Source organism: Rhinatrema bivittatum, chromosome 1, assembly GCF_901001135.1.
Source record: "Rhinatrema bivittatum chromosome 1, aRhiBiv1.1, whole genome shotgun sequence".
NCBI lineage: Eukaryota > Metazoa > Chordata > Amphibia > Gymnophiona > Rhinatrematidae > Rhinatrema > Rhinatrema bivittatum.
The window spans coordinates 540,601,770-540,623,339 of record NC_042615.1 but is presented as its reverse complement, the minus strand read 5'-3'; the positions used below and the strand labels follow the sequence as shown (position 1 = coordinate 540,623,339).

General features: G+C 44.0%; 1 protein-coding gene across 2 annotated transcripts in view; it reads left to right on the top strand.

Moving 5' to 3' along the window:
- MUSK (muscle associated receptor tyrosine kinase) overlaps nt 1-13,700 on the top strand; it is a 235,091-nt gene extending 221,391 nt beyond the window's left edge. For both annotated transcript variants that reach the window (XM_029614825.1, XM_029614815.1), the window contains exon 17: nt 11,354-13,700. In XM_029614825.1, the coding sequence (XP_029470685.1) occupies nt 11,354-12,036 (683 nt within the window). In that variant the 3' untranslated portion in view covers nt 12,037-13,700. The remainder of the gene's footprint in view (nt 1-11,353) is intronic.
- Nucleotides 13,701-21,570: the final 7,870 nt, after the last annotated feature.

Sequence of the window (21,570 nt, the reverse complement as noted above, 5' to 3'; positions counted from 1 at the left end):
AGTACAGTTAGTGTAGCTGGGTTTAAAAAAGGTTTGGATAAGTTCTTAAAGGAGACGTCCATTACCTGCTTTTAATCAAGTTGACTTAGAAAATGGCCACTGCTATTACTAGCATCAGTAGCATGGGATATACTTAGTTTTTGGGTACTTGCCAGGTACTTGTAACCTGGATTGGCCACTGTTGGAAACAGGATGCTGGGCTTGATAACCCTTGGTCTGACCCAGTATGGCAATTTCTTATGTTCTTATGTTCTAACATCATAAAAGATGTTCACAGCTTCCTTTTGATATGGAATTGGCCTTTTGAAATAAATATAATAAAATACAAGAGCCCAGCAAGTAGACACCCAATCAATACTGCAAAGCATATGTGAAAAATCAAAGCAGACAAAAATCTTATTATAATGAAAAACTATGACACTCATCCAAACATTGGTCTTACAGAGATAGGAAACTGTTCAAATGTAAAGACCATCTTAGGTGTTAGTAGGTTATGATATCTTTTGAAAGACCAAGAAACATGTTGTACAACATGAGCTTTCAAGATTATAGGGTCTTAAAAGCTCTTATACCACAATATTTATTTTCTTGTGCTTTTAAAAGTTATCACAGCCTAATCCTTTTGGTAGACTGTGTGATGGTGAAACGAGAGTCCATCTTTGGAAAACTGCAGACTATGGATATCATGAAAGATAAATAAATGAGACCCACTTCTGTTAATACTTGATCAAGATGGACTATTTTCCAAATCTTTATTGTTAGGAGGTTGGTAATCTATTCTTCTCTGTCTTTGGATATTGTAGTAGTTGTTTTTTTTTAACTAGGGACTTCCTTATCAGCAGTTCTCTGTCAAGGTAAGACCAGTGCTTGAATGAGTACCCTAGCTTTTCTTTTCTTTTTTTACTATTGTAATGGCCCCTGGGTGAGCTCCTTTTATCTAGGGACAGAGTAGGTTGGAAGGATGAGGGGAGGATCCATTCGGTACAGCCCCTCCCTTTGAGGCTGCTGTGATGGACGTCCCCCTTTGTGGGTTTATAAGCAGCTCTCTATGGAGAGTTCAGGGGGCAGTATTAGTCTGGAATTTTGGAGGAGGATGGAGATTTTTTTTCCTCTGAGTTTTGGGCCTACCTGGAAGCTTGGGCTCCATCTAGCCTGGGACCTTTGAGTCATGGACTCCACTCCTGCAGCCCACTCCTTAGGTGCAGGGTGGCTGTCTCGAGTTGTGTTTATGGGATTTTTGCTTTTTTTGTCAATTTTTTTTTAAGAGGACCGTGAGACCCCAGTGTGTTTGGAGAGAGGTCTTGGGGTGAACCTTTATTCGGGAGGTCCTGGGTGGGGAAGACCTGCAGAGAAATGGTGGAAACCTGCTGCAGCATCCTCTGGACTTGCTTCTGAGTTGGGGGGAAGAAGAAGTTTTTGGTTCCTGCCCAGGAGGAAGAGTTTTGTCCCCCTTTCCTGCCTGTGGCGAGAAACAGCTGGAGCTGCTTGTTCCTAAGTGGGTCCCTCCTATCTGCGATCCTGAGAGAGAAAGTTAGAAGAAGAACAAACCTACTAACCTAAGGATTTTGAGGATACCCATTTGGAGTCTTCACCCATGGAGAGAGAGAGGGTTGGACTCTCTGTGCACAGACTGTGTTTTTTTTTCCACTTTTGGAAGGGGTTTTTCTGCTCAGCTAAGGATACCCTGCCCACCCTGGAGGGTGGGAGTTTCCCTGGCCCTGGTGTTCGAGACCCGTGCACAGGATTGAGGGAAGAGACTGTCCTTAAGAGCCACTGGTGGTGCTAAGGACTGAGCTTGTTGTGCCATTTATACATCTGAATCAGCGGCAGTAGAGATGTTAATTTTGGACACTAAGCTGAAGTCTCCAGTGTTTTATTTGGCACTGAAGGCACACCCAGTGGAAAACAAAACACCGTTTACCTCTCCTGGGGCAGCCTAAGCTAAAGTCACCCTTAGCCCTCTGGGCCTTGAAAAAGCAAACTTTCTCCCCACCAACTACGGATCCAGGCCCTGGGGGTAGGAGACTATGTACCAGTTAGCCTGGTGAGGTTCCAGCACCGAAGAGATAACAGAATCCTTTATGGCCCTGTCAGGGGATAGGCTTACATGACTATAAGATATTTGTCTGCTTTGACATTTCACAGATTCTTTCTATTTGTGGAATTGACCCTGCCAATCAGGACATGTACTGAGCTCAAAGAGAAAAGAAACACAGATTTAAATAGTAGGAAGCAGCAAGAAGTCTCCTGAACTCCAGCCCATGTTTTAGGCATTGCTGAAAGAATAGTTTGGTAAAGATCACACTTTTACTAGGCCAGCAGCCCTTGGGATTCCTGAATGTCCTTCCTCACATAACTTTTGTATGTTGACAGCTTGCATCTTAATTTCTTAGTCTAACAAAGGTATCAGGCCTAGCCCACTAATGTTAGAGTCTTCTAACAGATGCTCTTGTTGGCCTTTCTTTTCCACTCCCATGTATCATTCTTTGTTTACTAAGTGGAGAAATGATGAGGATTTGGAAGGTAGAAGCGAGCTGGCATTTTTGTGTTGGCAGGGAAAAGGGAGGAGGGGTGTGAGAAGAAGCCTGGCTAGCACCGTTGGACTGCTTTACAACCTAATGCTCGCCAGGTCCAGATATTTACAAGCTGTGGAACATCATTCAGACTTTTTCAATGTTAAACTGTCTTCAACAATTTAGTATTTCTCAATATCCAATAGTATGGTAACGAAGAATGGCAACCATCATTCCACGGACATCAAGCACTGGTCTAAGGTCCCGTCCTTGAGCTCACCAGCTCATTCTGATTCTGGCTGCCACTGAAGCAGAAGTAGGAGAACATTTTTTTCATTGATAATTTAGTTGACAGCTAAACAAAATCCCTTAAAATCCCCCCTTTTTTTTAAAATTATGAATTGTTATTAAATTCCTGAAGATATATCACTGTGTAAAGTTTTAACCTCACCTCCTACGTAGCAGCTCCCAACATTATGAATTTCCTGAAATCGGGGAGTTACTGTGCTGAATCTCATCAGAACCATATGCAGGACATTAATGTGATGTATTTAAAGTATGAACACAGCGCACAAAGAAACCTGATGGCTGAATTCAGGGAACCCAAAAGGGCATGGCCATAATTAAAGATGCACATCTTTTACTTCTGAAAAATGTACAAATATGGTGATCCTACCTACAAAAGAAATAATAAATATGTCTTGATCATTGTCATGGAATTCTCAATGTAAAGTTCAACATTGTGTAATATGTTGCTACAATGGATATTATTTAAAAAACCTTTAAAATAAAGCTAATGTAGCTCCTGCCACGATAAGAACACAGGCAAAAGGGCTCACTAGGAGGGTTATAGGTCCTTTCCGCACAGGGAGGAAAAATTCTTTTTTTCATGGTCCTTATGGTTTTCTTTCTTTTCTGGGGCTTTTCTGCACACTAGTCCAATCACCAGCTAGCCAAACACTTTAGTGCACACAAAAGCTGTTGTTCAAAAATAAAATCATTTATTAGTCTTTGCAAGCAAACAAAACCCAAGCAGCATCCTAATTTCCAGCACTAAAACAGTTCATCCGATAAAGTCCAAAATACAGAAAAATAAACTCAGTCTCTCACATTATCCAAAGGCAAGGTAAGCTCATTGAGTCAGGAACACTTTCCTCTTGCCTCTCTCCTGGTGCTTGCTATAGATACCCCTCTCCTCTTTCTCTCTGTTCTTCTCTCTCCCTTCACAAATTCGTTGAGCTGATTTCGTTTGTCATTCAGCAACTCTGCAGGACCTTTCTCTGTCAGGTGATCTTCCCTCTGGCTTCAACAAAGAACAGTCCTTCAAACTTCATGAGCATCTGACTGGCAATTTCTTATGTTCTTATGATTTTCTTTCTCTATCAGAAGCTCTGCAGGACCTCCTTAGCTGGGGAGTCTTCTCCATGAAACTCCCAACAAAACAAAATGTTTCCAAGTATTCTGAAGCAGTATTTCTTCCTCGGACCTTTCTCAGAAACACTTCTCAGAAGACATTCTGGGACCCCAAGATACTTATTTCTTCCTTGAAGACTTGCGAATATTGACCTTGGGCCCCAGCTACCTTGCCTGAACAGGATCACTTTTCCCAAGACGCCCCTCTGAGAGAAGACCTACTCCTGGGTCCTTTCCTCAATTCGGTTATGAACACATCCAATCCAAGCTGTTGAATTATGTCTGCAAGACATCTGTCCTTATGTATTTACTGATCTTGCATTCAAATATCCCATTTACATGGCAGTGAAAATTTTTATTGGGTTACTTGGCAAATCTGAGATACAGTTGACAAATATCAATTGCTGCTGATCGTGCTCATATCTCAACTTACTTTTTACTAGGCCCTAATAGTGACTTTGACCCATGGTAACTAGTATTAAAGATACATTCATCCCAAAATAATTAGGTGGCATTATACCACTCTGGATTGTAATAGCTTAAAAACTCGGATACTCACCACCATAAATTAAACTGAAGTAGATTAATCAGCATGCTCTGCGCCTTGGGCAGCAATCCACCAGTGAGTCTAGCTGGCTAGATCCCATGGGGTGAAAATTGCAACCTACAGAGCAGCTAAATCTAGCTACCATGTGATACTCAGCAGCTAGATCGAGCCCCTTTAAAATGGGTGGTAACAGAGACATTCTAGGGATCAGAGGAGAACTTAGCTGGCTATTGTTGAACATTCAGTGCTAGTGGCTAGGGATGTGAATCGTTTTCCATATCGTCTTAACGATAGAAATCGTGTGGCAGGAGAAGAAAATCGTGTTTGGCACGATTATTTCATTGAAAAATCGTTAAAAATCGTTTTTTCCGATTAGTGCGCACTAACTCGAGTTAGTGCGCACTAACTCAAAATGATACAAATAGACACTTTCCAGGTCACTGAAGGTCAGTTAGGAATGAATATGTGTTCCTATTGGCTGGCAGCCCTCTTATCTATTGATGTTACCAAGGTTTCCACTGAGGTGATGGTTGGGGGGATGGGAAATGGAACTGGAAACTCATGAACACCAACAGAAAATGAAACAAAGTGTTCACACTTCCCAGGTCAGTAAAGGTCACTTAGGAATGAATATGTATTCCTATTGGCTGGCTGTGCTCTTATCTATTGATGTTACCAAGGTTACCACTGAGGTAATGGTTGGGGGGATGTGAAATGGAAACAGTTGGAAGCTTGACATGTGATGATCAGCACTCACGTGACTAGAACTTCTTTGTTTATTATTTTTGTTAGCAGGCACCTGAAATGCTAGTGCATGTTGAATTTGCCAATCACTGTGCATTTTAGAAAGGTGGTCCTGGCTGGAACTGTACACAGTTCATATATATGTAATTGATTGTTGGTAAGTGTATTTTTTAAGTAGCCACACTGGCACAAGTATGTTTACTTTTCCTCCTACTTAACTCACTAGCTCAGCTTTGTAAGAAGGGCTTCTCTGCTTGAGTGAGGGTCAGGCAGCTCCCCCCTCTCTGTGAAGCCAGCCTCTCACTAGTAATGCAGGGAGGGAGCTGTCTCAGACTTCACCATCCTCCTCCCCACCCCCCCCCCCCTCACCCACACACCATTCACTAGCTGGGACATGGGGGAAGTCAGGAGTGAGGGTCAGGCAGCTCCCCCCTGTCTGTGAAGCCAGCCTCTCACTAGTAATGCAGGGAGGGAGCTGTCTCAGACTTCACCATCCTCCCCCCCCCCCTCACCCACACACCATTCACTAGCTGGGACATGGGGGAAGTCAGGAGTGAGGGTCAGGCAGCTCCCCCCTGTCTGTGAAGCCAGCCTCTCACTAGTAATGCAGGGAGGGAGCTGTCTCAGACTTCACCATCCTCCCCCCCCTCACCCACACACCATTCACTAGCTGGGACATGGGGGAAGTCAGGAGTGAGGGTCAGGCAGCTCCCCCCTGTCTGTGAAGCCAGCCTCTCACTAGTAATGCAGGGAGGGAGCTGTCTCAGACTTCACCATCCTCCCCCCCCCCTCACCCACACACCATTCACTAGCTGGGACATGGGGGAAGTCAGGAGTGAGGGTCAGGCAGCTCCCCCCTGTCTGTGAAGCCAGCCTCTCACTAGTAATGCAGGGAGGGAGCTGTCTCAGACTTCACCATCCTCCCCCCCCCCCTCACCCACACACCATTCACTAGCTGGGACATGGGGGAAGTCAGGAGTGAGGGTCAGGCAGCTCCCCCCTGTCTGTGAAGCCAGCCTCTCACTAGTAATGCAGGGAGGGAGCTGTCTCAGACTTCACCATCCTCCCCCCCCCCCTCACCCACACACCATTCACTAGCTGGGACATGGGGGAAGTCAGGAGTGAGGGTCAGGCAGCTCCCCCCTGTCTGTGAAGCCAGCCTCTCACTAGTAATGCAGGGAGGGAGCTGTCTCAGACTTCACCATCCTCCCCCCCCCCCCCTCCCCCACACACCATTCACTACCTGGGACATGGGGGAAGTCAGGAGTGAGGGGCAGGCAGCCCCCCCCTGTCTGTGAAGCCAGCCTCTCACTAGTAATGCAGGGAGGGAGCTGTCTCAGACTTCACCATCCTCCCCCCCCCCCTCACCCACACACCATTCACTAGCTGGGACATGGGGGAAGTCAGGAGTGAGGGTCAGGCAGCTCCCCCCTGTCTGTGAAGCCAGCCTCTCACTAGTAATGCAGGGAGGGAGCTGTCTCAGACTGGTATCAGGGTTAGGGCACTGTGTGCAGGAAGATCACAACACTCCTGGTATTAATAGGGATAGGGCACTGTAAGAGATGACTGTAGTAGATTGAATAAAGATCTGATATTTCTGCTCTCCTCACACCAAACAAAAACAACACACAAGCAGAGAAGCCCTTCTTACAAAGCTGAGCTAGTGAGTTAAGTAGGAGGAAAAGTAAACATACTTGTGCCAGTGTGGCTACTTAAAAAATACACTTACCAACAATCAATTACATATATTTGAACTGTGTACAGTTCCAGCCAGGACCACCTTTCTAAAATGCACAGTGATTGGCAAATTCAACATGCACTAGCATTTCAGGTGCCTGCTAACTAAAATAATAAACAAACAAGTTCTAGTCACGTGAGTGCTGATCATTACATTACTTTTTTTGTCAAGCTTCCAACTGTTTCCATTTCACATCCCCCCAACCATTACCTCAGTGTTAGCCTTGGTAACATCAATAGATAAGAGCACAGCCAGCCAATAGGAATACATACATACATATTCATTCCTAAGTGACCTTTACTGACCTGGGAAGTGTGAACACTTTGTTTCATTTTCTGTTGGTGTTCGTTAGTTTCCAGTTCCATTTCCCATCCCCCCAACCATCACCTCAGTGGTAACCTTGGTAACATCAATAGATAAGAGGGCAGCCAGCCAATAGGAACACATATTCATTCCTAACTGACCTTCAGTGACCTGGAAAGTGTTTATTTGTATCATTTTCAGTTAGTGCGCACTAAATCGAGTTAGTGCGCACTAACGGGGAGTTAGTGCGCACTAACTCGAGTTAGTGCGCACTAACACGATTTAACGATTTTTAACGATAAATCGTTAGAATTTCTATTGTATCGTGTTCTATAACGATTTAAGACGATATAAACATTATCGGACGATAATTTTAATCGTTGAAAAACGATTCACATCCCTACTAGTGGCTACATCCTGTGGCTATCTCTGGTCACAGGGGTGGCCAGCTAGATGACTGAGCCAATTTTCAACCAAAACATAGCTAACTAGAATGTCACTTCTTGTTTTGTTTTTTAAATTACCCCCATACTTAGGAACCTTAGGGGGTCATTTTTCAAAATGCGGTAAGGCGTTTTCGCATGTGTTAAGGGCTTATCGCATGCAAAAAGCCCCGTTTTCGCATGCAATAGGCCCTTAACGCATGCGAAAACATGTTTACCGCATGCGATCACACCATATCGTATGGTGCGATGCAAATTCCAAAAATGGGAGGAGTTAGGGGCGGAGAGTGGGCTGGGTTAGCCTCTCTGCGAAGAGCTATCGCACAGCCATGGACTCTCTACCTGGGTTACATCAAGCTAGGTTGAGAGAACCTTGCCCAAATCTCATCTTGGAGTGAGTTTCCTCACTCCGAAGGCCAGCAAATCTTCACAAGTGACCACTGTTCTGTTCGTAGGTGTCACGTAGCATGTCAAAGTGGCCCCTAACCCCCTACACTCTTACCTACACCCCACCTCGAGTTACTAGGTGGGCCTACCCTAGGGATACAAATACCTGCCTATGGGCCATGATATTATAGCCAGTCTCTCTCTCTCTCTCTCTCTCTCTCTCTCTCTCTCTCTCTCTCTCTCTCTCTCTCTCTTTCTCTCTCCCTCCACATGTGGTACTTACCACATTTTGATAAATCCAGGCCTTAGTTTTCAATTTTTATTTCCCCTGCACATTTGTCAGAATTTATTATACGGTATATTCCACACCATTGAATATGAGGCACTAAAATGAATGACTTTATTTTACTTTATAATACCACTTATTAATAATCCTTATTCAAATCTAAAAGAGGGGAAAAGCAGCAATGGAATATTCATATTACACACTGCTTAAAAGCAGAAAGGAATTACCCATGCCTTGCAGGTGACCTTTAACTAATCATCATCCTCCACTCCATCACTTCCTATATATAAATGATTTGCTATTGTTTATTTTTTATTTTTAATATGTTTAAATCTGTTATGTTATTCAATGTGTTCCATATTATCTTACATATTTTATTTACTTAGTAAGCATATTAAAAACATTATTGAAATTGCGCACTTCCAAATAACCAACAAGGGGCCAATGTTTCACCGCTCATGGCTTCATCAGGGGTTAAAGCTATATAAGGATAATAATTTACCTGTATATGTCAATTCCTCCTCCACAGGACTTATATGGCTTCAAATATTTTTACAAAAATTTCATTGCATTTCCTACAAAATCAAAATAACATTCATCAAATGATTAATTTAACAAAATCTATTACTTTAACATAGTCCTGTTAAAATCTTAATATATTACTGCATCCTATATACGTTTTTACTCATCAGAAAATAATTTATTTCACTATTTCACTCAACCATATGGCAAGGTCTTACTTAGATTACTATAACTCTATGCTTCATTAAATCAGTGTGTGTTGCACTATCATAAAGATTAATAATATCAAAACAACAAAACGTTATACTTTAATCAAGCATATCTCTGATATACTCTATGTGCAGTAACGGGAAGATTTTCATAGGTGCGCGCGCCGGGAAACGCGTGCACATGACGTGCCGATTTTACAATATGCGTGCGCCGGCGCATATATGTTATAAAATCGTTGGGCCGCACACACATACGTGCTGGATTTTGTAATCCACGCACGCATGTGCATGCGGTGCGCGCAAGGGGGGTAAAGTTCTGCAAATTCACATGGCGATGCATCTCGGCCTTCCCCAGTTCCCTCCCAGTCCGCACCACTTAAGGAGCGGACTGGGAGGGAACTTCCCTACCCTAACCTCCCTTCCCCTTCCCCTTCCCCTCTCCTCTCCTCCCCAACCCCTAAACCCTTTCTCCTACCTTTTTCAAATTTTATTTTGATGTTTACTGCTCCATTGGAGCCTCTCCCCCTCCCCACCCCTTTTCTTCGGCCTGGCACTTCTGTGTGTAACGGGAGTTACATACATGGCCAGGCCCCTTTGAAAATACCCGCGGTGTGCGCAAAGCCCGGCCACACACGTAACCCCTGTTATTAACGCGCATAGGGGATTAAAAATCAGGCTGTGAATAACACATCCATTCCAGACACAAACACACCTTTTCAGAACCCTACCAGTTCTTTTCCAAGATTACTCCCTTCATAGATTTTACCTTACTAACATTCCAAAAATCCAACTTTATATGCACTCACTGCCATTCTTCATAGATAAAAAAACAATAGCCACCACACTTGATTATAGATTAAACTTACTCATATTATCCACCAGATGCCATCATAACTAGCATTTATACTCCTCAGCCAGACTCCAATGTAAAGACACGTGGGTGAGCTCTCCAATATACAACTTCGGAGGTAATCACATGACTCTGGTATGCAATCTGGTGCCACATCCCATTAATTTTGAACTACAGGGTGGGGAAAAGGAGGTTGGAAATTCTGGGCAGAAAAAAGTGGAAAGGAGAGGGCGTGTGGGGACTTCTGAGCAGGAAGGGAAGAGAAACAGGGGGTTGGGGGTAGAGTCAAGCAGGGGAGAGAGGGAGCACAGGGAAGAGGATATGGGGGGTCAGGAATGCTGGGCAAGGATGTGAGTGTGAGCGGATGATTGAAAGGAAGTAATTGGGAGAAGTGAAGGATGATGGAGACATGAAGGAAGAGTGACAAGGGCTGCAAGAGCCACATAATATGTCAATTTGTGGAATGTGCATTTCTTCAATCTTTGTACTTTGCTTAGTGTAGGAGGATATGTATTTCTGTTTCTAGCTCTCCAGTTTTGCACTGCTTGCAGAATGGCTTTTTGAGGTTTCCATTCCAGTTTTTGTCTCCACATTTGTAATTTGTGGTTCTTTTTATTCTGGTTTTGGTGAAGGTTGGATCTGTATGTGTGAATGAGGTGAGGTATTTTATTAGTATGTAGTGGTGCACTGTTGCCTTATCAAAGGTGGGGATATTGCTGTCTGAGTTCTTGGAGTTAATATTGCAGGAGTATGGCAGGTTTGCTACACATGCGCTGAGTGGTTGTTTTTTTTTTTTCTTCAGGTTTTGTACATTTACAATGCACCTGGTATTAAGGGAGTTTGTGTTTCTGTTAATGAGATAGCACCAGAATCAGAATATCTTTTTTGTATGGTTGTATGGGTAAATCTCCTCTGTATCCATTGTTGGGGACCTGGGGAGGGGGCGAGTTCCTATGGATGCAGAGTTTGTTTACATTTAGCCCTTGATGGTCAAGTGTTCAGTGCGTCATGCATGGAAGCATTATCTGCCAGGTGGGCCCCAGTAGAAAAAAGGTTGAGAACCACTGGTCTATAGTATACATTATAGAATTTCAGCATTTATTAAAACCAAACAATTGGCAAAAAATCAGTGGAAAAAATAATGACTCCTTTTTTCCTCCATGATGTTCTCCCGTTTTAGCTGGTTATAACAAACACTGATAAATTCTTGAGGAAAATAACATAAAAACTGAAAACGAATGGCCCTACCCATACTGTGTATAGTCTTGCCTATATAATACAAAACTTATGTGAACCGGATCATCCTTTTATTTTTCCCCTAGAATTTTAGTGCCTCCTGTTTGCATCTTTTGACACTACAATTAATTTCAAGCAATGTTTTTTTTTTCTTGGTTTCAGGTGTGTGTGCTGTTGGGAAGCCAATGTGCCTGCTGTTTGAATATATGGCCCACGGAGATCTCAATGAATACCTTCGGCATCGATCTCCCCATGCTCTGTGCAGCCTGAGTCATAGTAGCCTTGCCACCAGAGTCAGACTCTCTGACCCTAGTCCATCTCCTCTAAGCTGCACCGATCAACTTTGCATTGCCAAGCAGGTGGCAGCTGGTATGGCTTATCTCTCCGAGCGCAAGTTTGTCCATAGGGATCTAGCCACCAGGAATTGTTTGGTGGGTGAGAACATGGTTGTAAAAATTGCTGATTTCGGCCTCTCCAGGAACATCTATTCTGCAGACTATTATAAAGCTAACGAGAATGATGCCATTCCAATTCGCTGGATGCCCCCTGAATCTATCTTCTACAATCGCTATACATCCGAGTCAGATGTTTGGGCCTATGGGGTGGTTCTCTGGGAGATATTCTCTTATGGCATGCAGCCATATTATGGAATGGCTCATGAGGAAGTTATCTATTATGTGAGGGATGGAAATATTCTTTCCTGCCCAGAAAACTGCCCCTTGGAGCTGTACAACCTGATGCGCCTTTGTTGGAGTAAGATTCCATCTGATCGACCTAGCTTTGCCTGCATTCATCGCATTCAGGAGCGCATGTATGAGAGAGCAGTATCTGCTATTCATGTCTGATGTGTGTACATTGCAATGCTTACGGCATTTCATACACATCCCGCACCCTCCTCCGTGATCTTTGGAATGTAAGATAAGCTAGGCCCAGGGACATCTGAGGATAAAGTTTGAGCGCATTAAGCAAGCAGAGAAGATTGAAGTTTTATGTGGCCAAGAACTCTCTTGTTTTACCTAGGGTTTGAAAGCTGGACAGTTCACCTGAAAACAGAATCATTCTGCTCATCTCCAAAGACAAAGTTTGCATTTCATGTCCGCGACTTGTATGTGAACTTCAGAACTACCCAACTGCCTCACACAAATGAGGCCTAATTTCCTTTGCATCAAAAGTTACAGTTGCTTATGGTAATATTGTTTGAAATGAAAAAATGAACACGTTTCATTCACCACTTTATTTTCTTGTTCTTAGTTTCCTTTGTCCTGTATCTGTTTTTGCTCTATTCTTTGCCCGTTCGCAATTCTTTTGTTTCTTTTCTCTGCACAGTTTCTCTCTCTCTCTCTCTCTTGTATTTGCTTTACCACAGTTTACTTTCAAATGCTGTTTTAATAAAATAATACATTTTTAACTTTTCTTTCCCTTCTATTTGCTCCATTTCTATTTTACAAATGTGGTCTTTCTTCCTTTCCTTTTTGTCTTCCCGATGTATGTGTAACTAGGGCTGATACTTGCTTCCTTTTTGGTCTTTGAGTTTTTCTGTTCCTACATTCCCTTTTTTTTATTCACATTTCGATTTTCTGAATATTTGTTCCTTCCTCTTTCTTTGTTTTATCTTGTTTCCCTCTACTGAGGACTGTCATTGAGATGGCCGGGGTTTTAGAGAGTGGCAGGGGAGGGAATAAGAAAAGGCGAGCTACAAACGAAGGCTCATGGCACACTAGGAGATTAGTTGTCCTTGAGCTGAAAGTCCAAAAGAACACAAGGAAACTACTGGGCCAAAATTAAAATGGAAACATGCTGCATGCTGTATTTTTTTCATAGTAATTGATAGCACAAAAAGCCCTTTTTTCAGAGAAGAGATTTAGGCTTGCTCTACAGGCTGTATTCATTAATGATAATTCATTTTAGCCTGCTGCTATATTCTTGTATACTCTGCTATAAGATACGGTACAAACAAGCTTCTAGGCCATGAACTTAAGGAACTGAAGTTCTTTTAAATGAATTTGACTGTAAAATTCTCTTTGGAGTCTAGGGTCCTATGCAGTCTTTATCTGAACTAAATAACACAGGACTTTGAATAGATGGAAAAGTCATGACATCTGAAGGCAAAATTCTGAACTCTTTATACTGAGGTTTGTTTCCCAGGTGTGCAAAAACTTCACTGTACTCCTAACAAAAATGTACGTTTTACAGAATGTTTGCACAACACAGAAAACCAGACTACATCGTTTGTAGCATATAGCAGTTTATAAAATGTGTACACTGCAAAAATATATTTTGCAATATTGCATTGTTCAAGCTACCAGTTTTGTTGTATTTTTTACATTTCTGCCAGTGGATCATTATTAAAACATGGACTGCAGAATAACTGGCTTTTTTGTACCTCTAGAGCAGCTTCATCAGGAAAGAAAAAAAAAAAAAAAGAATGCTTGACAATATTGTATCAGATTTTACTAAAAGATTGTAAAAGTGAAAAATAAATTGTTCCATTGTGTTTTCTGAGGCAGCACCATTGTGTACAAACCTTTGTTGCAAGTCAATACATCATAAGACATGAGATGCTAGCCAATGGCAGATCCATTTTTTCTGTGCTTTTATGACATCATAATATGCTATGGCCTCCAACAGAGAGCATTTAATACATAGGACTATGTATGTATCAAGATGCATTTGCTAATGCAGATGTACTAATGCTGCTAATGTGGCATTTGATTTTTATATTCCACTGTACCCTGAAACTTTTAAATATGCTATTACCATGGCAATGCGTGATTTTACTTCGGAAAGTTAAATGTATCCCGGCCTCAATCCTGAGGTAAATTTAACTACACATTTGGTGGTATAGTTACCTGCTAGTGCAATTCAAAGTGTGAGACAACAAAGATGCCATTTGAAGTTGGACCTGTGAAGTGGTAGGATATAAGTAGTCCACTCTCCTCCTGCTGCTTCACTGACCAGGAGGGATGGAGGGTACAGGAGTACACCAGGAGCTGAGAGGAGTCTTAATAAGAGGTGAAAGGATGGGGAACATAGAGGCACCACTTTGTCAGGCCCTCCACACTAACAGGCCATGTTTCACCAATTCAGTTAATATGGGTTGCAGACAGGCCTGGATTTGTCAATAGGCACACTAGGCCTGTGCCCTTGGGGGGCCAAAATCTGGAGTGGGGGATAGCAGGCCGACTGAAGATTTGCTGCATCACAGCTATGCTGAATCTCTCTCAGCAGGGAACAGCTCTCCATTTCCTTATCTAGCCCCTCCAGGCAACTTACAGGGAACAGGAGAGCAGACCAAGCAAAGTGGATCATTTTCAAGAGCTTAGGAAGGAGTGAGTGGGGGATCAGTGGGAGATGACAGGGGATCAGCTGGAGGGTGTATGTCTGTGTGTGTGAGAGAGAGGGGAACAGGTTTAAGAAGGGAGTGATTTTGTGTGTGAGAGAGACAGGATTGGTGTTGGGGGTGTGGGTGTCTGTGCCAGATTGGGTGACATGTTAGAGAGAGGATGCAAGGGAGAGCCGGACCAGAGCACAGTAAAGAAACCTGCCTTCTCATCACTCCCTCCACTGCTCTTCCCCCACCACAATCCACATCCTCACTCTTTTGATCTTGGATTCCGTCTCCCAGATCCAGGAACCTCCAATCCTTATCTCTCCCTTCTCCCCAGGTCCTGGAACTTACCCCTCAATACCTCTCTGACTCCAGGCTCCCCTTTCAATCCCAAAACTTTTTTCTTTCTCCTGCCTCTCCCATCACAGATTCCTGATTCTCCCTCCCCTCATCTTCCCTAAATCCGGTCCTTTCTCCACTTCTTCCCATTCCTAATCCTCCTCCCTTCTCCCTATCCCTGGTCCCCCTCTCCCCATCCCGGAGAACTCCTCCCTGTACTGATGCTTGACAACCCTTTTCCTCACCCAATAAAAGAAAAATAAATTGTACAGATACAAGCAAGATTTACAATGTAATTGAAAAGATGGAAATGTTTGTCAGTATACCTCAGAATTGTCATGATTTTGCCATGGAATCTAGCCTTGAACTGCAGCACTAAACTCGGGGGCTGTGCTTTACTCGATGGAGAGTGGGACAACGCAGCAGCACCACCAGTGCCTGGGGGGGGGGGGGGGAAGATAGATACAGTAGTGCTTAGCCTTTTTAAAATGGCTATGTTTGTTTATATAATGTTCCCAGGTTTCATATTACAATTGAATTTAAAGCGGGTGTTAAAATGGGCCATATATTACAATCTCATCTGGACTGAGCACTTCCAGCACCAGTATAAAAAGATCAAACCTGAAGATCTCACACAAGATCAAATGCATAGCCAAGAGATACTAAATCTGCAGGAAAGTGTAATTAAAGTTTACTGAACATCATTGGACCCATGGTTCTCACATGTGTGACACACTAAACAAGTGACCGTCATGGGGCTAAATGTAAATATACATTCTGTATCCTCAGGAACCCCCTCGACCCCCAACAATGGGTGCAGAGCAGAACTAGGGCATTACCCTTACAATTCACCGTACAAAAAAAGATATTCTGGTTCTGATGACATCCCAGTAAAAGCAAAACAAACTCTCTTTACTGGCAGGCACAATACCCCTCCTTCTGAAAAGACAGTAATTTACCACTAATGCATTTCCTATTGAGAAAACACGACAAATAAGATTGATACAAAAGACTACATGGTAGTAAAATACCTCACCTTGGGCACACACACAGAACTGACCTTCACCAAGTACAGAAAGATCCCAAATTATAAATATGGAGACAAACTGGAATGGAAAACCAAAAATAGCCACTCTGCATGCAGTGCAAACCTGGAGAAATGGAAAGAGAAATATAGCACCTAACATAGTCCCAGGATCTGCAATAATGCACACAAACTAACCCGCACAAAGTTACACCTGCATTATGAAACACACTCAAACAGTAACAACCCAACTTATGAAATGGCAATATTATAAATATTATAAATATTAAATCAGGCCCTAAACACTAATACACCTCCTATTAGGAAAACTGAATAAGCCAAGCTGATATAGATCGCCACACAGAAATAATTGTCAAACTATACTAATAAATGTTACAAAACAGCTGATGAATAGAATAACACCCAACAATTAAAAACTCATAAAAAGTATTACAAATTGTCCAAATATCAATAAAATATTTAAAAACAGCAGACACATCACATATTACCCAATAATTAAAATGGCAGTCAATCAAGAAAAGTAAACTTAAAAAGTCACCTTTACTTACCCTCTCAAGGAACTCTCCTACACTTTTCCCTTCCAGGCCAATAGCACTCACCAGAAGCAGCAAGGGCTGCTGAAGCTCTGTCCTCACAGTCCTCTTCCTCAAGGCCCAAAACCAATCCCTCACACATATTCTCTGTCTCACACAGACCAGTAACCTCCCTAACCAGTCTCTCTTCCTCACACATACACCAGTCACCTCCCTATCCAGTCTCTATCTCACACACACACACAAACTCACACACACACACACACACACACACTAGTCATCTTTGTCTCTCTCTCTCAAAGAAACATATCACCTCCGAATAGTTTCTCTCTCAGTCACACACATGCTCTCTCACTCACATACAAGCTCTCAATCACACACAAATGCTCTTGCTTCCATTCTACCACAGCCCACAAAGCTGCCACTCACGCACACACACACAAGCTCACATGGATCCTCTTCTCATTATTTGGCCCCATAAGCCTGGCCTCTGCTCTTCAGCCGCCACCGGCCTGGCCTCCGACGGCGGTGCTCAGCATCTCTCCGCTCTTCGACCCGCTGGCCCTGCCTCCGGTGGCAGCGCGCAGGGTCTCTCCACAATTCAGCTACTGTCGGCCCGGCCTCTGATGGCGGCGCTCAACATCTCTCCACTCTTCGGCCCCACCGGCCTGGCCTCCAGTGGCGGCGTGCAAGGTCTCCCCATGCTTCAGCTGCCACCGGCCTGGCCTCCGGCGGTGGCACTCCCCTACCAACTGCATCAGCCAGTGGGGCAGTGGGACACTGGGAGCTGCGACACCCCTACCAATGCTTGGCGACACACTGGTGTATTGCGACACACCGGATGAGAATCACTGATCTACATCAATGATCTTCCCACCCTACTGAAGAAATCCTTAGCACCAGGACTGAAATTAAAATTACTCAGAGATCAAATGCCTGCTGTATAAGATGATCTTGTCAATTTATCCCGTACCCCAGGAGATTTGCAAGAGAATGTAAACCCACTAGACACCTACTACAAATCACGGGCACTACAAAATAGTCTGGAAAAGGCAAAATCTATGATTTTCCAGAAACAGCCAGAAAATATCCACCATAACATAAGAACATATGAAAATACCATGTCGAGTCACACCAAGGTCCGTCAAGACCAGCATCCTCTGAAAGTAGCCATTTCGGATCACAAATACCCAAAAGATTCTAAAAAGCAGGGATGTGCAGAGCGTAGTGGGGGTTAAGCGCACCGGCCATCTTATAAAGGCCCGGCGACGCACATAAAACCCCAGGGATGCGTCTAAGTCCCGGGGCTTTATGAAAGGGGTGGTCCGGGGTCGTGGTGGGGAGGACTGGGGCGGGGCGGGGGTGGGGCTAGAGGCCTCCAGCACAGCATCCATTTGCCATTGCGCACACATGTACGCCGCACGTATGTCTGAAAATCTACCCCTATGCGCGGAAATGACTTTTGAAAATCGCTACGATATTATGTTATATTTCCATGCATGACTCCTTTGAAAATTACCTCCACGGTATATATTTACATTTTATATGTGCTATGTATCAGTCATGCAAACTTTGAGGAATGTGCGGAGAGAAAAATGTGTTTCTGTTTATTAATTCATTTCAGGAGTGCCCCAATTTATTACATTCGTTTCAATCCCACAAAAAAGTATTAATTCATTTCATTTGTTATTTGTTTGACTGTGAAGACAATGGGTGAAGGCCCCCATTGACTTCACCGAAAAAGAAAAATGAGCCCAGGACCCAGTCCAAGACTTGCCAAAGCCTAAGCCTTGGCCTAGACTAAGGCCCTTGAATCCAGCTCTGAGATCAGGTCTAACTCTGGGGATTTGTTAAGGGATGGGACCCATCGCTGAGACCTGGGAATGGGCTTAGGCGTAGGCTCCACATTATGGCCCATCTAATATCGGGTCCCAATTGCCAAGGCCCAAGGCCTAGGCCTGGATTTAACACTGGAAGCCCCCCCCGCCCCCTTTTTTTTTTTTTTGCACAAATGTGAAAATACCCAGAAAGTTTTAGGTATTTTCATCTGTGGCTAGTTTTCAGTTTGTACCATTTGTACGAACTGAAAACAGCCTCATTCATTGCATTTTAGTCATTCATTCAAAACAAGTGCACATCCCTACAATTTTCTAAAAGGACATTTTTGTGGATAAAGCACAGCAAGTACATGAATTAAAATGTGCATTAACGCACACCTTGAATGCAGAAACTTTAACTTTATTTATTTATTTTAAAGATTAATATTGTATGACATGTTTAAAGTGGATTACAATCGCATACATACATACATTAAAAAAGAAAAGTACAATAAAGAAACTAGAAACTAAGACAGACATAAACTGTGCGGACTGCCATAGTTTCACTAAAGGTCCTGATCCAGGTATGAAATTACAATGCTTCAAAAGCCTGAGTAAATAAGTGAATCTTTAAAGCTTTCTTAAAAGCTTTTGTACAGCAGATTACATGAAATGGTTCAAGCAATGAGTTCCATATGTGTGGGCCAGCCACTGAGAAAGCCCTGTCCTGGTTGACATGAGATGCACCTTTTGAGTTGTAGTTTTGTATTATGGTGGCATTCGTACAGATTTTTCTGTTAAGGCTTATTGAGTTACATTTAAATGAGCCAATCAGTATAATTTTAGTCAGATTTTTTAAATTTTAACACCAAATTCCACATTATTAAAAAAAACCACAAACACAATAATACTAGCACAAACGTGGTAACACCAAACTAAAGCTCACAAATTCATTAACACAGTTTATTAAATAGATCCATAGGGTTATGAAATCTGTCTGGGATTTCATAACCCTATTACTTAGCTTATCCATATGGTCGTGTCAATTTAGTACATCTAGGCTATGACCCATTCCTTCAGATTTTGGGCAGTACTTATAGAAAACCTGCTATTTGTCAATAAACACATCTATCTTATTCTCTTTACCCTAGAATCAAACAATATTCTCACCAGTTTTGGAAATGTGGGAATGTTTGGTAGGGATGTGAATCGTGTCCTCGATCGTCTTAACGATCGATTTCGGCTGGGAGGGGGAGGGAATCGTATTGTTGCCGTTTGGGGGGGTAAAATATCGTGAAAAATCGTGAAAAATCGTGAAAAATCTAAAAATCTAAAAATCGCAAAACCGGCATATTAAAACCCCCTAAAACCCACCCCCGACCCTTTAAATTAAATCCCCCACCCTCCCGAACCGCCACCAAATGACTTAAATAACCTGCGGGTCCAGCGGCGGTCCGGAACGGCAGCGGTCCGGAACGGGCTCCTGCTCCTCAATCTTGTTGTCTTCAGCCGGCGCCATTTTCCAAAATGGCGGCGAAAAATGGCGGCGGCCATAGACGAACACGATTGGACGGCAGGAGGTCCTTCCGGACCCCCGCTGGACTTTTGGCAAGTCTCGTGGGGGTCAGGAGGCCCCCCACAAGCTGGCCAAAAGTTCCTGGAGGTCCAGCGGGGGTCAGGGAGCGATTTCCCGCCGCGAATCGTTTTCGTACGGAAAATGGTGCCGGCAGGAGATCGACTGCAGGAGGTTGTTCAGCGAGGGTTCCGGCGCCTCGCTGAACGACCTCCTGCAGTCGATCTCCTGCCGGCGCCATTTTCCGTACGAAAACGATTCGCGGCGGGAAATCGCTCCCTGACCCCCGCTGGACCTCCAGGAACTTTTGGCCAGCTTGTGGGGGGCCTCCTGACCCCCACGAGACTTGCCAAAAGTCCAGCGGGGGTCCGGAAGGACCTCCTGCCGTCCAATCGTGTTCGTCTATGGCCGCCGCCATTTTTCGCCGCCATTTTGGAAAATGGCGCCGGCTGAAGACAACAAGATTGAGGAGCAGGAGCCCGTTCCGGACCGCTGCCGTTCCGGACCGCTGCTGGACCCGCAGGTTATTTAACTCATTTGGGGGGGGTTCGGGAGGGTGGGGGATTTAATTTAAAGGGTCGGGGGTGGGTTTTAGGGGGTTTTAGTGTGCCGGCTCACGATTCTAACGATTTATAACGATAAATCGTTAGAATCTCTATTGTATTGTGTTCCATAACGGTTTAAGACGATATTAAAATTATCGGACGATAATTTTAATCGTCCTAAAACGATTCACATCCCTAATGTTTGGTATAGTTCAGTTGAGTAAAATACTCTTTACCTACTAATATAGCTAGTTCTATAATTTTTTATAGATTTGAGGTAGCCTGGAATTGGTAGTTTGTTTAGCAAATTTTTTCTTGTGTATCACAACCCTTACAATGCCCAACCTAAATTTCCTCTGTTATAATTTATGCCCATTACTTTTTGCTGGGCTATATGAACAGAATCTTGTCAGTTTTTCCTCAAGTTATATTGTCTAGGATTCTAATATTTTGTGTTACTCTCCTCTGGACATGGTTTGAAAAGACTGTTTCTATAGACAAGAGGACAGCCTCTTTCAAAGGAAAGGTGGCTTTAGAATGAGGGGTCATAGGATGAGCATGAAAGCGGTTTACGCAAGAGAAATCTTAGGAAATATTTCTTTACAGGTAGAGTAATGGATGCATGGAATGGCTTCCCACTGGAGGTGGTAGAGACAAAAACAGTATGGGGCAGATTTTAAATACTTGCGTGAGCGCATACTTTTGTTAGCGCAGCAGGCACGAACAAAAGTACGCTGGATTTTATAAGATACGTGCGTAGCCGCGCTTATCTTATAAAATCTGGGGTCGGCGCGCGCAAGAGGGTGCACATTTGTGCAACCTGTGTGCGCCGAGCCCAGCGCGCGCTGCCTGTTCCCTCGCCCTCCCCCCACCTTCCCCTCCCTTCCCCTACCTAACCCACCCCCCGGCCCTATCTAAACCCCCCCCCCCCTTACCTTTGTCAGCAAAGTTACGCCTGCTTTCAGCAGGCGTAACTTTGCGCGCATCGGCCGGCTGCCCCACTCCGTGGTCCGGTCCCGGGGGCTGTTCCGGAGGCCGCGGCCACGCCCCCGGGCTGAAACCATGCCCACGTCGCTGCCCCCGAAACGCTGCGCCCCGCCCCTAAACACCGCGTCATCCCGCCACGCCCCCCACCATGCCCCCGCCACACCCCCGACAGGAAGCCCCGGGACTTACGCGCATCCCGAGGCTCTGCGCGT